Source organism: Equus quagga, chromosome 12 (assembly GCF_021613505.1).
Source record: "Equus quagga isolate Etosha38 chromosome 12, UCLA_HA_Equagga_1.0, whole genome shotgun sequence".
In the NCBI taxonomy this organism is placed as follows: domain Eukaryota; kingdom Metazoa; phylum Chordata; class Mammalia; order Perissodactyla; family Equidae; genus Equus; species Equus quagga.
This window is the reverse complement of record NC_060278.1, coordinates 94,379,151-94,393,735: the sequence shown is the minus strand read 5'-3', so window position 1 is coordinate 94,393,735 and position 14,585 is coordinate 94,379,151. Positions and strand designations below refer to the sequence as shown.

General features: G+C 47.4%; 1 protein-coding gene across 1 annotated transcript in view; it reads left to right on the top strand.

Moving 5' to 3' along the window:
* The window catches only part of PTPRT (protein tyrosine phosphatase receptor type T), a 1,006,957-nt gene that overhangs the window by 339,444 nt on the left and 652,928 nt on the right, over nucleotides 1-14,585 (top strand). The window contains exon 3 of the mRNA XM_046677949.1: nucleotides 7,813-8,084. Within this exon, the coding sequence (XP_046533905.1) occupies nucleotides 7,813-8,084 (272 nt within the window). The remainder of the gene's footprint in view (nucleotides 1-7,812; nucleotides 8,085-14,585) is intronic.

The following is a 14,585-nucleotide window of genomic DNA, read 5'->3' as shown; positions in this document are numbered from 1 at the left end:
AAACAGGGATAGCATGGCGCCACCCCATTGGGATGCTAAAAGATGCTTAGATCAATGCCCCATATGTACTAAGTTCTCAATAAACATTAATAACATTAAACATGGTATAAATTGCATTGGGCCCACTGTCATCTGCTAGTGGCCATTTATTATGAAATTAACATTTATTGAGCCAAGTCCCATTTTTCATTTAATCTTTACTGAAAACAGACAAACAAAAAAAGTTTGACGTGTAGCTTACATCAACCCATTTTATAGATGAGGACCTCGAGGCCCAGGGAGTTTTATTGACTTGCTCAAAGTCATACCACTAAGAGATGACAGGAGTGAGACTGAACTTCAGTTTTCTGACTGCAAATCCAGGCCTCGTTCCATGCCATCACAGCTGCCTTGGCTTCCGGCGGCTTTTGGGTCCCTGCCGCCATCCGCTCCCTTCACATAGGTGCTGGCGCTGGAAGCTGGTGAGGGCACCTGTCTACAGGGACAGCTTGGAGCTTTCGGAGCTCCAGGCCCTCAGCTGCCAGTCGCCCGAGCACACTCATGTAATCTTAATGAACAATGTGCAGAGCCATTAAAAACTCAATTAGGGCTTTCTTTTTACTGCCGACGTGAGGCAGTGCAATCCTGAGGGGCTCATGTGTAAACACAATACCTGCCACCTGCTACGGAGAAGCATTTTGCCTCCAAAAAGGGGATCTATGTTGCAGACACATCAATAATGGGGTGCTTATCAGGCATTATTATGCACGACGGGGAAAAAATGCAAAATTTATGGCCAGCCAGAGAGCACTTCCTGGTTTAATTCCACAATTTTCGGTGCTATGTGTAATAACTATGAAGAAACTAGTGCTGTTTTATGTTCCTTCTCACGTTAGTGGATTTTTTTTTAATAAAAAAAGGGGAGAAGGGAAGAGAATGTATTTACAGTCTTCCTCTTTCTTGTTTCTGACTGATCTGGCGTAATGACCGGCTCATTTTTGATCTCCAGGAAACTGACAGCCCCAGGATGATGTTAATTAAGCCAACTTGTTGATCAAAGAGGGCCCCACTGAGCTGCCAATGGATGAGGGCTTCACTTCTGAACAGTCTCTAAAACGTCAGGCCTGTGCTCAGCTGGGAGAGGTGGCTTTCTTCCCTCTGGAGGATGTGGCCAGACCTCTGTAAGGTGGGTTAGATGTGGGGGGGGCTATAGATGGCTGGATCCCACCCTCTTCTAAGACACCATGCTTACACTGCTGGATGCTACGGCTTCTTGCTGCTGTGCCTTTGTACATGCTGTTCCCTCTATTTGAAATGCCCTCCCAAATTACCATCAGGCACACTGCCGCAGAAGGAATCCCGAATGAGAAAGAGGATAGCTTACAAATCCTGATGTGTGGCCTTCAGCTACGTACCCCCTAGTATCTATTTACACCACTGATCTACACTAACCTGATGGGGCTGAGGATATTCCTGGGGAAGGGGTGTTAGGAGAGAAAACATGGAGCCCTGTGCAGTTAGGGTATGTGAATACTCAGGTGTGTCCTGCAGACTGAAGGGGGCTTCTTGCAGGGAGTGACTGTGGGGCCATGGATGGAGGAGAAAATCCATCACAAAGGACGATGCTGAGTGGAATTAAGAGCTGAACTCTAGGCGGCAGTGGTGCTGGGTGAGCATGTACCTTGATGGAGGAGAAAAAAAAGCCACGTAAGTTTGCCAAAAGAGTTGTGTCTTGAACCTTGTTGACTTTGGGGCCAAAGCAGTTCTATTGTGTGTTCCCTGAGTGGGTCCCAGAGTAGAGAAATACTAACAAGGACTTGCCCAATCATTGAGATACCGCAGCTGATGGCAAGGGCATATGAGGGATTTGAATGGAAGTGCAGTGAGGAGAAGGGGGTTGGCATCATTAATTAAGGTACCTTGGGGACTTTTGGAAATACATAGGGAGTACTGCCAGAGCTGGAGTTCCTGCAGGTATAGGTATGGGCTAAAAGCTGGTCAGATTCCGCTATCTGGGTTCATAATACGCTGACTGGCTGGTGAGGTTTCCCTTCCATTCATTCTTCAGTTCCAGCCCAGCTTGGCCCACTCCTGGAACACATCCTGACCCACCCTGGCCAAGTTAATCACCCCTGCCTCTGCGTGTTGTACTCATGTCTGTGCTCCACTCCAGGGCTGTCCTTCCAGGCATGCAAGCCTGAATTTGCTGCTCCGTCCACTGTCACTGCTGCCTCTGCACCTCAGAGGCACCTTCCTCTACTCTTGCTACCCTCTCTATAGTGGATTCCGTACAGTCTCTGGTTCCCTGCACCCTGGTTCGTTTCATCACTAGCTTCTGGTTCAGAAACTGGGGTTGGGTGCATCTGCTCAGTGCAGCCCAGATTTTGTGCCTGAGTCTTAGCTACAGAAGAGGCTGGGAAAGAGGGCATCTGCCCTTTTCTGTTTCCACAGATGAAGACGGACTCTGCTTCAAAAATTGGGAGGTTCCCCAAATGTAGGAAGGGGATTCAGATATTGGGTGGCCAGACCATGGGGCGAATTTCTACTGCAGTCATCAGTCTGATTAACCTGGAAGGTGACCCAGGAGCAGCCACATGTGGGGGGTGGAATCTGAGGAACGATGTGTGACCATGATGGTTACACTGGCCAGCAGCCCTGAGGGGTTCCCACGGCTGAGGGGGACCTCCCCCAGGTCTAGCCCCAGACCTTTTTCTTATTTTTGGTCTAAATTGGGAGCCAAATTGTCTGACCCTATATTTTGCTTTTTACACCATATTCCCCTTCGGAGGCTTTGGTGATAACTGGATCTGATATGATGAGGCATCTTCTACACTCACGTAAGAACACTCAGGTTCCCCAGGGCACCTGCCCTTTAAACAGCGTGCACCCGCTGGCTTCTGAATGGGTCTGGCATCCTTATCTCTCTGGTTCAGCAGCTTGGGGGTACCTATAAATATCTGTGATGACAGAATTACGGCCCTCCAAAGATGTCCACATCCTAATTCCTGGAACCTGTGCCTCTGGTACCTTGCGTGACAAAAGGGACTTTGTAGATGTGATTAAATTAGGGATCTTGCCATGGGGAGGTTATCCGGGATTGTCTGGGTGGACCCCATGTATAGGATCCTTGTAAGAGGGAGGCAGGAGGGTGAAAGTCAAATATAAGAGATGTGATGGTGCAACTAGAGGTTGTAGTGATGCCCTTTGAAGATGGAGGGAGGGGCCATGAGCCAAGGAATGCAGGCAGCCACTAAAAGCTGGACAAGGCAAGGAAATGGATTATCTCCTAAAGCCTCTAGAATGAAAGAAACCCTACCGACAACTTGACTTTAGACTTCTGACCTCCACTAAGGGAATAAATTTGCATTGTACTAAGCCCCTGGGTTTATGGTAATTAGTTACAGCAGCCATAGGACACTAATCCAGGATCTAAATGTTCTGTCCCGCAAGCCTCCACCTGCTTGACTGTCGGCCTCTGTCTCCCCTCATAAGGCTCTCCCCAGTCACTCAAGAGAATCCCTGGGGTCCTGTGAGTGCACAGGTATAAGACCAGCTGCTCATGTTGCCCCTTTCTGGAATCCTCATGGAAGCCCACTGCCTGCAAGCTGTTGAAGGAGACCCCACCTTTGCTGCTGTTATGGGTGCCCTTCTCAATGTCTTAGCACCCCTTCCTCTCTTGTGAGGCATGCCAGGTGCTGATGCTGACTTTTCATCCTGTCACTTTCTGTCACTTGGACCTGAAAGCAGCACTGCTCATTCCCCAGTCACATTAAGACGTTCGTGAGCAGGACTCCGTGCTGCTCTACCCTCTGGCCTGCACCCACCTTCCTTTGTGGGCAGGCTGGGTGGGGTGAGGTGAGCAGTTATTATTTTCTTTTATTCTTTTAAATTATCTTGTCTATCTCTCTGAGCCTTGCACCCAAACACTTTCTGTCTAATCTAAAAGCCAGAGCCTGCATATCAAATCACACAAAATGACAATAGGGGCCAGGGTGGTGGTGATGGGGAGCATGGTGTGTGCCCCTAGTCAACCCAACTCTGGCCCCCCTAAGACGCAAGTTATCTTAACGAAGGTCCAAAATGTTTCTTCCCTTCTCAAGGATTCATTCTCTGAGTCCATTCTTTCATTCTCTTCTTTCTTTCGGCTTCTTTTTACTCTAGGGCACTGCTCTTAATGATGTCCCTATTTGGAGCATCTTGCAGCCTCGCTTAGTAACTATCATTTCTCATGTTATCTCCTTAAATAAAGGGACTTGGAGGAAGTAGGGCCTCTATGGGGGTGCCGAAAGAATAATGATAATGCTAGCCACAGGAATAAACTTTAAAATTTCAGTGGCTTAATAACCCATAATAGTTTATTCCTTGTTTACTTAAAGTCCAAAATGAGTGTTCCTAGTAGGTGGGTGGCCTTCCTTATGGTCATGGTCATTCAGGGAACTGGGATCTTTTTATTGTGGCTCTGCTCTCAAGCTCTTAGAATCCTGTGCTTTCAGCTGGTGGATGGGAAAAGACAATGGGACAGGAATTCTCCCACCTTAAAGTGCATACAAATCACCTGGGAAACTTGATAAAATGTAGATTCAGATTCAGTAGGCCTGGGGTGGGATCTGAGATTCTGTATTTCTTACAAGGTCCCAGGTGATGCTGAGGCTGCTGGTCCAAGGATCTTCCTTTGAAAGACAGAACAAAGGTGAATGGAGCAGTGGGGGTCAGAGGAGGGTGGAGGGTGGAGGGTTGCAGCCTTTATGGACCAAGCCTGGAAGTGGCACACTTCCTACTCAGGCCCCATTGGCTAGAACCCAGTTGCATGGCCCCACCAAACTGTAAAAATTGGCTGGAGAAGGTAGTCCAGCTATGTGCCCAGCACAAAGAGGACAGGTTTGTTAATCGACCAGCAATTTCTGCTACACAGAGAGTCGATGGAGGGTCATGCACTTTCACCAGCTCCGCCTGGAAATGGCAGCATCATCTGTTAACAATCAATGGAGGCAGCGAGATGGAGGGTGTCCCTAGACTTGCTGGAGTGGGTGGATGTTACCTGGCTCTACCTCCTCAGTGAGTCTTCTCCCTACTGGAGCTAGGATATAAACAAGTGGGAACCTGAGCTGGTGGAAGGGAACCTTCTCAACTCCCTCTGCCGTGGACGGTAAGTAGCCTGGCGTGAACTGGCTGGAGATCAGGAGCTGACATGTCCACAGGACATCATGGGATTCTGAGTGGAGAGAGCCAGGCATCACTTGCTTCTTACCTTCCCTTCCTGGAGGTGTGTTACTCCTCTGTGGCAGGGGCACTCACCTGACCTTTGTGGGGTTTGTGGGTCATCACTTGTCTCTCCAAGGGAAACCTTCTGGAACCTCGTGGGATGTAGGTCATGGATGCTGGCTCAGTCTTCTCTCTGCACCTCAGTTTCCCTCCTGCAGTGGTTCCTTCCTTGCTGTCTCACTGGCAGGTTGTGATGATTAGAGATGACATCTGACAAAGGACATCTCTCCACTTACCCTGTGTTACTGCCAGCCCATAAACTAGGAAACTTTACTCTCTTGGAAACACGAAGGAAGATTCCCCTTTGCGCTGCTTTCTGTGGCCCCTACCCCAGGGGGTGGGTGAGTTTTCTGATTGGTGGAATGGTGAAAGTCTGATAGCCATTGGTTCATGTTTCTCTTTGTCACCTGGCTTCTTGTTGGCTCATTTTTGGGATGAGCCTCACCTTATGGCCCTAACTGGTCATCCCTTGAGGACAGCTGTGGCCCTCTAGGGTGGAGTTGGAAGGAGGGAGCCCATGATCATCCAGCTGCTCTGCATGCTGGTTCAGAGAAGAAAATGTACAGAGCCTAATTTGGCCTCAAGTTCAAGTTCTTTTCTCTAATCCAGCTTCCTGAATAATAAAGTGGAGATTTTGAAGTCTCTCTCCTGTTGTCTATTTTTAAATTTGTTTGGAACCCAGGAGAGATGGGCTATGAATCACTGGTACCCTCCAGAACCCAAGCAAAATACAGATTTCCCAGGACTGATGAACTGGCAACTGTTAGTCTGTTTGGTATTAGGGTGAAAGAATGAGGCTACTTATAGCTGTTGAACTGGCTCATCTAAGTAGTCTTAAGGTTTCATTCTGAATTGAAGGTTTTAGTGGTTAAGATAAGATTTCACAGTAACAGTGGTTTTCTCGGTGGGAATATTCATCCCAGAACCACCTGAATTTACCTACTGTGTTTTATGATGCAATTTATTTCATAGAATCATAAGACTCTAGGTCACAGAGTTCGGCTCTCACAGTTGATTGTGAAATTTCCTTAGACATCTCCTCAATTCGTCCAGCCTGTTTAGTCACCTACAGTAATGAGGAACTCACTTTGTCACCGGGCAGTCAATCCCATCAGCTCTACTTGTTAGAATGTCCTTTGAACTGAAATGTGCCTCCTGGTGGTTTCCTTCCTAAGTATGCTCTCTTGGTCACCTTTATCAGATAGCTATTGCCACAATAAGGCTGCCTCCCAACCCAAGAGGAAACTCAGTGCTAAACGACAGTCAACATTTACTCTCACTCATGGGTCTGAGCATCGGTTGTGGGTTGGCTTGATCTGTGTTGGGCTTGTTGACCTTGTGGCTGTGCTTCTAGCTGCCTGGGTGGCATGGCTTGGTTCTTCACTATCGGTTGAGCTCAGTTCTCCTCTACATGTGACTATTCTCAATCCTAAGCTGAAAGGGGCAGCAGCCACCTGGGGCGCATTCTTCTAATGAAAGGGGGCAGTAGAGCAAGAGGGCAAGCCCAGCGAGGCAAGCACGTTACAAGCCTCTCCTTGTGTCATTCTGTTAACATCCTGTTGACCAAAGCAAGTGCAGCCCAAGGTCAAGGGAGGGGACATACCCTCTGCCTCTTCTTGTAGGAGCCGCGAAGCCAGAGGCCAAGGACACGGATCCAGGGAGGGATGAAGAACTGGAAACAACCATTAAATCTGTCAAAGCAGCTCCACAGAGGCTCACTTCCTTTCTAGGAGACAGCATTTTCAGTGCTTGAAAATCAGTCATGTTTTCTGCAAATAGTAGTAAAAGCATAAACTTTGAGGTTGGAGAGCATCTGAGTCTCTTCCTTCCCTGTCTGAGTGGCCCAGGGAGAGTCACTCAATCTTTAAATAAAATGAAAATCCTCTATCTCCCAGGGTCATGCTGAAGATTAAATTGAATAATATATAAATAAGATACTTAGCATCACACAGCTCTTCTTTACGTGCTTAGCAAATATTACTTCCCCTCCATTCCAGGCTCAACACCTTCCAGTTGGTTCTTACATTTCTTCAGGGTCTTCTTTGCGTATTTGAACATACTCTACTTTTTATATGTCCTCCTCTGATATATTCCGTGTACTGAATACAAGGCTCCAGGTGGAATATGTTGGAACGACACCTCCGGTATTGTAGAGTTCCTGCTTCCATTGAGACAACCCAAGCTTGAATGAGGTTATATTTCACCTCATTTCACCCGTGGAGGTTGCAATTCACTACATTTCTGGGTTTTTATTCCATGCTTCCTTCAGGAGCTGCTAGATGTAATGTTGTTTCTGTAAATATTTATAGACTATTTCTACTTTGTAGAAATACTTCATACATGTTACCATCTCTTAATTCTAAAAACTGCCTTGTTGAGTAGGATTTTTTATTCCCAGTTACAGAAGAGTGTGCTCAGCTTGAGAGAGGAGATGTGGCTTCCTCAGGATCAACCAGATCCTTTAGAGTGGCTTGATTTCTGGCCACCGTGTTTATGAGTGTGACTGGTTCTCTGAAGGATTTTCTTTTTCTCTCCTTGTCTCTACTTCCCACCCCCTTTATGGGTCTCCAGGATCCTTCATGATGGTGAACAGCTCAGGGAGGGCCTCTGGCCAGAAGGCCCACCTTCTCCTGCCGACCCTGAAGGAGAATGACACCCACTGCATCGATTTCCATTACTACTTCTCCAGCCGCGACAGGTCCAGCCCGGGGGCCTTGAATGTGTATGTGAAGGTGAACGGCGGGCCCCAGGGGAACCCTGTGTGGAATGTGTCCGGGGTCGTCACCGAGGGCTGGGTGAAGGCAGAGCTTGCCATCAGCACCTTCTGGCCACATTTCTACCAGGTATGGTGTTTTACCAGAGTTTGATTTTTCAAAAAGTAATAATATATCTACATACCTCTTGCCCTGCCTAGAGTTTAGAGTTTAGGTTCAGAAAGGGCTTCATTTACTCACTCACTTGTCCAGCTCATGTTTACTGAGCTTCATCTCTCTCCAGGCCCTGCAGATGCAGAGGCGATCCAACACATCCCTGCCTCCCTGGAGATCATGGTCTGGAGACTGATATATAAATAAACAATTGCAGTACAATAGGATGCATGTGGGCTCCCCAAGGAAAATAAACATTGAAGCCTTTTGTAAAATAATTGCTTACAACAATCTGATGAGGCAGATGCTATTGTTATCCCTATTTTACAGATGAAAAATTGAGGTTCAGATAGATGAGATAATTAGTCAAAGATTACCCCTGGGGAAGAGGGTGTTGGAGGTCAAGGCAATTAGGATGGCCTCTAAGAGGAGATGACAGCTAGGCTGAGTTTTGAAGGATGAATAAATAATTATTGAAAAAGGAAGGGAAAGGCATTGGAGTTGTCAGGGTCATGCCATGGGCTGGGGGAGTGAGTGAGAGATTTTGGCAGAGTTTGGAGACTCTGAGTTCTTTAAGGGTAGGTTGCAAAGGAGACATTTTGGGAGCTAAGTATGCAGGGGCAAGTAGGTCATGGGGTCTTCAGATGCCAGGCTAAGGAGATTAAATTTAGTCTACAGTAGTGCTACTCAAACCATCTGTGATGGAAGACCATTTTGTCCCCCTCAACTCATTGTGGACCGATACTTTCATAAACCGCAATAAAAATGTCACAGCAATGCCAAATTGCTCTAACAGTTTCTAAACACCTCTCATCTCATTGTGGACTGATAGCATGCATGGCATAGGCTGCCACGAGCCCACGGAGCACACTTGGAAGAGCACAGCTCCAGATCGTCTTGGCCTGGGATTGTTGAAAGTTTTTTTTTTAAACAATGTTATGAAGGTTAATTTACATATCATAGAATCCATTTATTTTAAGTATGCAATCCAATGATTTTTAATAAGTCTACTGAATTGTGCAATCATCACCGTAAACCAGCTTTACAACATTTTCATGATCTCAATAAGATCCCTTGTGCCTATTTGCAGTTAATTCCCATGCCCAATGTTGGAGGGTTTAAGTAGGAAAGTGACATAGTCAGATCTGCATTTTGGAGAAATTTCTCTACAGTCTGAAGTAGAAGCTGGACCTGAGGGTGCCGAGTTACTGGCCGGAAGATTCTTAGACATCCTTCAGTTCAACGTCCATGGTACAGTTCTTTCAGATGTAGTGTGAAAGCAGCCACAGACAATATGTAATGAATGGATGTGGCTGTGTTCCAATAAAACTTTACATACAAAAACAGGTGGCAGACCAGATTTGGCCTCTAGGTGATAGTTTGCTGTTCCCTGATGTAGATGATAAAGCTGACGTCCAGAGATGGACAATGAAGTCCAAGAGCACAGAGCAAATCATTGGCAAAGTTGGGACCAGAACCCCAATGTCCCAGCCCCAAGACTCTCCTCCTGTATCACTGAGTATAAATATTAAGTGGTGTAAGCCCACGGTTACCCCAAGGAGGCCTTAGGGTTCCAATTAGAAACCCCCTATCTTTAGTCCAACACAAATGGGTGCAGGATAGGGTCACGGGTGCAAGTATAATGAGCAGGAAAAGTGGCCCAGGAGAGGGCCAGTCCTGCTATTGGCCATGCTCTTTGATGGAGTATAGAGGGAAGAGAAGGACATTTCTTGGGTATCCCCAATGTCCCAGTGTGCTAAGCATATTGCCTCTCATTTGATTATACAGTATAACTCCCATGTTGGGTAGCAATGTGTCCTGTGATCTTGAGTAAGGGAAATTATTGGTAAATTGAGGTCCCCATAATCCTGCCTAGGTCCTTTGGCTCCAAGCTCAGTTTCCTGCCTTTAGGGAAAAAAGCTTTCCCATTCTGAGAATCTTCCACTTATTAGCTGTGTAATGTTGGATGCATCCATCATCATTCTGAACCATAGTACTCTCATTTGTAAAATGGAGAGGGTAATAGGTTCAATGAAAGGTTCTTCTGTGGATTAAATGAGAGCATATATATGACATCATGTAAACCTTGCAGTGGGCCTCAGCAATTGTTGGAAGGAAGAGAGGAGGAAGAAAGGAAAAAACAGAAAAAGAGGGAGGAGCGGGGAGGCCTTCTTTAAAGAAACACCCCTGCGGCTGAGCTGTCCCTGCTAATCTCTGAGCTGGCCTTGTGATAAGCAGCCTCTTCTGGGAGAGTTTTCTGATTTCCAACTTGTTGGCTATTACAGCATCATTACCTTACATTACATTTCCCCTGCTCTGAGCTTCATGGTGAAAAAGCCACTAATGTGCTAAGAGCAGCAGTTTAGAAAAGACACATGTGTCTCTCTGTCACACACACAGCCACTAATGGGTAGTCCCATGGCCACACACACAGTGGAGCACACACAGGTGTACATGCACCTGCATGCTCCCAGACCCACCACACACTCAGGGGCACCCACGCCCCCATCCACATACATCTAGGGGAGAGAGAAGGGGACAGACATATCAGGAGATTCAAAGACACTTGCAAAATGGATTTTAAAATTCACCATACCCCAAGCTCTGGTCCTGCATGTATGATTCTGTGGACTAAATACAATTTTTGGTGTTCAGCAGTCTGGGCTTCCGATTCTGGCACCTTATGTATTCATTTATTAAAGTCATATTTCACAGTCCTAAAATTGACTTTTAGCTCTCTAATAAACAGGGAAATTTCATCTTTCTTAAGTGGACTTTCTGCAGCAGGCCTTCAGCAGGGCCTGGTGTGGGAAATGTCCCCCTGCGTCCACCCCACTCCTGCCTCCTCTCAGGAGGGCAGGGGCCTGTCAAATGACGTTAAGCTGTGCTTCAGCTCGCTGCCCTTTTCCAGGTGGTATGAATTCTATTTCATGTTTTTAGTGGTTCTGAAGTTTTCTGTCCCAAGATTTAAAAAAATAAAAGAACTTTTATTAATTTTGCAGCCACATGCTCACTCTATGCTGCATCATCTGCCTCGGTGAAATGACCTTTCATTCAGCATTTGTAAGTGCTGTGTTGACCCCTGAAGTTTAGGACTCCCCTGACTTGGCCTCACCTGGACTTGAAGCCCCGTCCCCTTCTCAGCAGTCCCTCTGCCATCAGACACTCTGTAGGTTTCGTAACTTCATGCATAATTCAAGAGGGTGCATCACAGGAAGAGGGCCACTCTCCCGCACTTGGAACTCAACCTTATTTCCTCTCTCGTCTACCCACCCCTCTCTCTAAGCAGCAAACCCTCCTCCTTGTCATATTCAGCCTCCTTGGGCTGGTGTGGGAAAGAGTTTCTCTCTTGATTTCACCCTAAGCCATCCTTTCCCATGAAAAATGTCGGTCGTCCTCTTCCTACGAAGAGTTTTGGTGAGCCAACAATTCTTTATCTCTTATCTTTTGAGAAAATGTCTGCAGCCCCTTGAAATTTGTGCTGTACAGATTCTCTGCTCAGGGACCCCAGAAGGCGAGGGTAAGAGGCCAGCTCCCATAAGCCATGTCCTGACAGATCCACATTCTCCCCCAACCGTGCCCACCACCTGCTTTTTGGAGGAGTTGAGGGTGACTCATCTCTGAGCTTCTCTTGGGAAATTACTTCCTGGCTTTGCCCAGCAAGTCATGCACAGGGAGAGGTTTGTGCCTTTCTGTGCAGGCCTCATCCCCGGACACCAGGAGGTCCCTAGGGTTCTAGGGGCTGTGACGTGTGCAGTTCACGGGACGTCCACTTGGCAGAATGTCCTGCAGAGAAGTCGGGATTCCCAGTCTAGACCTTCTGCTCCAGTCCCTGCCCCCCAGGGCCCCTGCCTCTATACACTGGCATGGCCTACTTCTGCCCCCCGACCTTGCCCGCCCTGCCCCCTGTAAACAGACAGTGCTGGAGTGGCCTACGTTATTCTTTACCCATTCCTCTGGCTCTTTTCCCATTCCTGAATTTCATTCCTCAAGGGCCTTGGTTTGAGTTTCCTTGTGAGTATGCTTCACTTGAAAATGACTATTTTCCCTCTCCTCATCACACCTGGGTATGTCCTTCTATCACAGAGGGTCCTGGTGTCACCTTGTCCCCTTGTGGTGTCTGTCCTGAGGAACTGGAGCTGGCTAGGTACTGGCTGGGGTCTTCCTGACCTGAGCTCCCACACCAGAAGCCCATTGATGGGGTGCTCATCTCCACCTGAGGCTGCAGATGTCTTCAGGGGCATGTGAAGAGAGGACTCCGATGATCCACATTCCCCAGAACTTTGGTGGCCTGGAGCCTGGCCCAGGGGTGGAGCCGCAGCTCTTTGCCCGCCTTTCCTGAACCACACAAGACGGAGCTCCACTCTGCAATTCTGTTTGTTGGAGAGGGCTCTGTTCTTTTTCATCAACAGTGAGAATTCAGGCGGACCCCCACATCTCTCCAGATGTCTGCACATCACTGCTGGTGTTGCTTCCCAATGAGCTGCCCCTGCAGTATCTTGCTGCAATCAAACCTTCTTACTCTGATCGGGTTCCCTTGCACCCCGCCCTATGGCTTCTTGCAACAACTCCTCAAGGCCTAACTGGCATTTGGAGGTCCTATCACTTGGTCAGAAACTTGAGCCATGAACCCCAGCAGTAATTTGCATCACCAGATTCCCATGCGGAACTGTTAAGCACGCAATGTGGCTAAGGAGGCCTTTAGAGGTTTGGGGCTATATGTGATCTCTAGAGGCTGACCCTGCCCACTTTCTCCTAGTACCCAGTGCTTCTCTGCAGCTGAGGCCTGCCGTCCCGTAATATTTTGGTGGCACCTTCCAGCCACCATTTGAGATCTCCCTCTCTGGTGCCCGGCGTTGTGCTCCCCAGGGTTGGTCCTTGTTTCTGGAAACAGTCAGCTGGCCCAGGAACTTGGGCCAGCCCCGCTGTGAGAGCTCAGTGTTAGGGGACCTGCCTCAGCAGGTGAGTCAAGGTATACGCATGAGGGTCCAAGCCCATGCGCATGGACCTTCCTTCCTTTTCTTTCCTTTCTAGGGAAGAATGGTGCCCTGCCACTCCCTGGCACTATTTCTGATCCACCCAGCCTTGTATCTGCGTTGTTGACCCTCCACTCCCCAGGCATTGAGGGGTCTATCTCACAGCAGCTAGCGTGTCTTCTTTGCTGAGAAAGATTCACCCTGAGCTAACATCCATTGCCAATCCTCCTCTTTTATTTCTTTCTTTATTTTTGTTGAGGAAGATTAGCCTTGAGCTAACATCTGTGCCAGTCTTCCTCTATTTTGTATGTGGGACACCACCACAGCACAGCTAATGAGTGAAGTAGGTCCATGCCTGGGATCCGGACCCATGAACCCTGGGCCACTAAAGCAGAGTGTGCAGAACTTTAGCCACTCAGCCAGAGGGCTGGGCACTGGCATCACTTTTTAAAAAAATCTAATTCCAGGGTGGCATGCCAAGGACAGGACCCTCTTGGCTCCTGCAGGTTTTGTGAGCATTCTGCTCTGAGCGATCTGGCAGTGATGGGGAGGATGTTCCCCAGTTCTCTTCTGGGAGGTGCTTTATTCTCTGCTCCATCCAGGGCCTGCCCTTTGGTATAAACGTACTATGGACCGAATTCCATGTCTTGTGAGTCTGGGGCCTTCATCAGGGATTCTGTGGACTGTCACAGTCTTATCCATGCTTCTGCGCTTTCTCTCCACTGTCTTCCCCAACTCCCTTGGCTCCTGAAACCACATGTGCCTCTTTACTTCCATCTACCTCCTCATGGACCGAAAGCCCAGCCTCTACCCATTTCTACCAGTCATGACTCACATCAGAGACTGTTGAGTATAGGAACTTTAGTGGAGGTTTAGGGTGGGGGCACAGTGGATAGTCCCATTGGGCAGTCCGTTATTTTCTCCCTCTCCCTAGATCTACCACCATTCCCTTGCATTCTCCCTCTCATCTCCCATCCCTCTCCCCAGAGTAACAGCAACAGTATTAGTAACATTTATTGATATCTTACCATGTGTATTATTAGCACTTTACAATTATTAACTCATTTAATGAAAAACCAGAACATTCTTCCCCTTATTAATTATAGAATATTACTATCTCGTATTTGAGAAACCCAAGTCTCGCCTACCCCAATGCTTTACAAAAAAATCTCCCAAGAGGAATTCTGATGAATGAAAGATTATCTCATTATGGAATTCTTATTTCTTCACAAGAAAGGAGAGAGAACAGTGAACGTATGTATGTTTCACTATCACACATCCTTTCTCCCATGACAAGCCTTGTGTTCATTCATGGAATATTTGTTAGTTGTTATGATTTAGATTAGATACTGGGTGATGATATGAGAAACAAAGTGTTAGGAGAGTTTAATTAAGTTAAAGTTTGATTAACTGGAAAAAAAAGTCAGAATTCTGCTTAACCAGGTGTTTTAGGTAAAGGAGAGTTGCACTGCTTTTCCTCAAAGTCCAGTAGTGGGCCTGG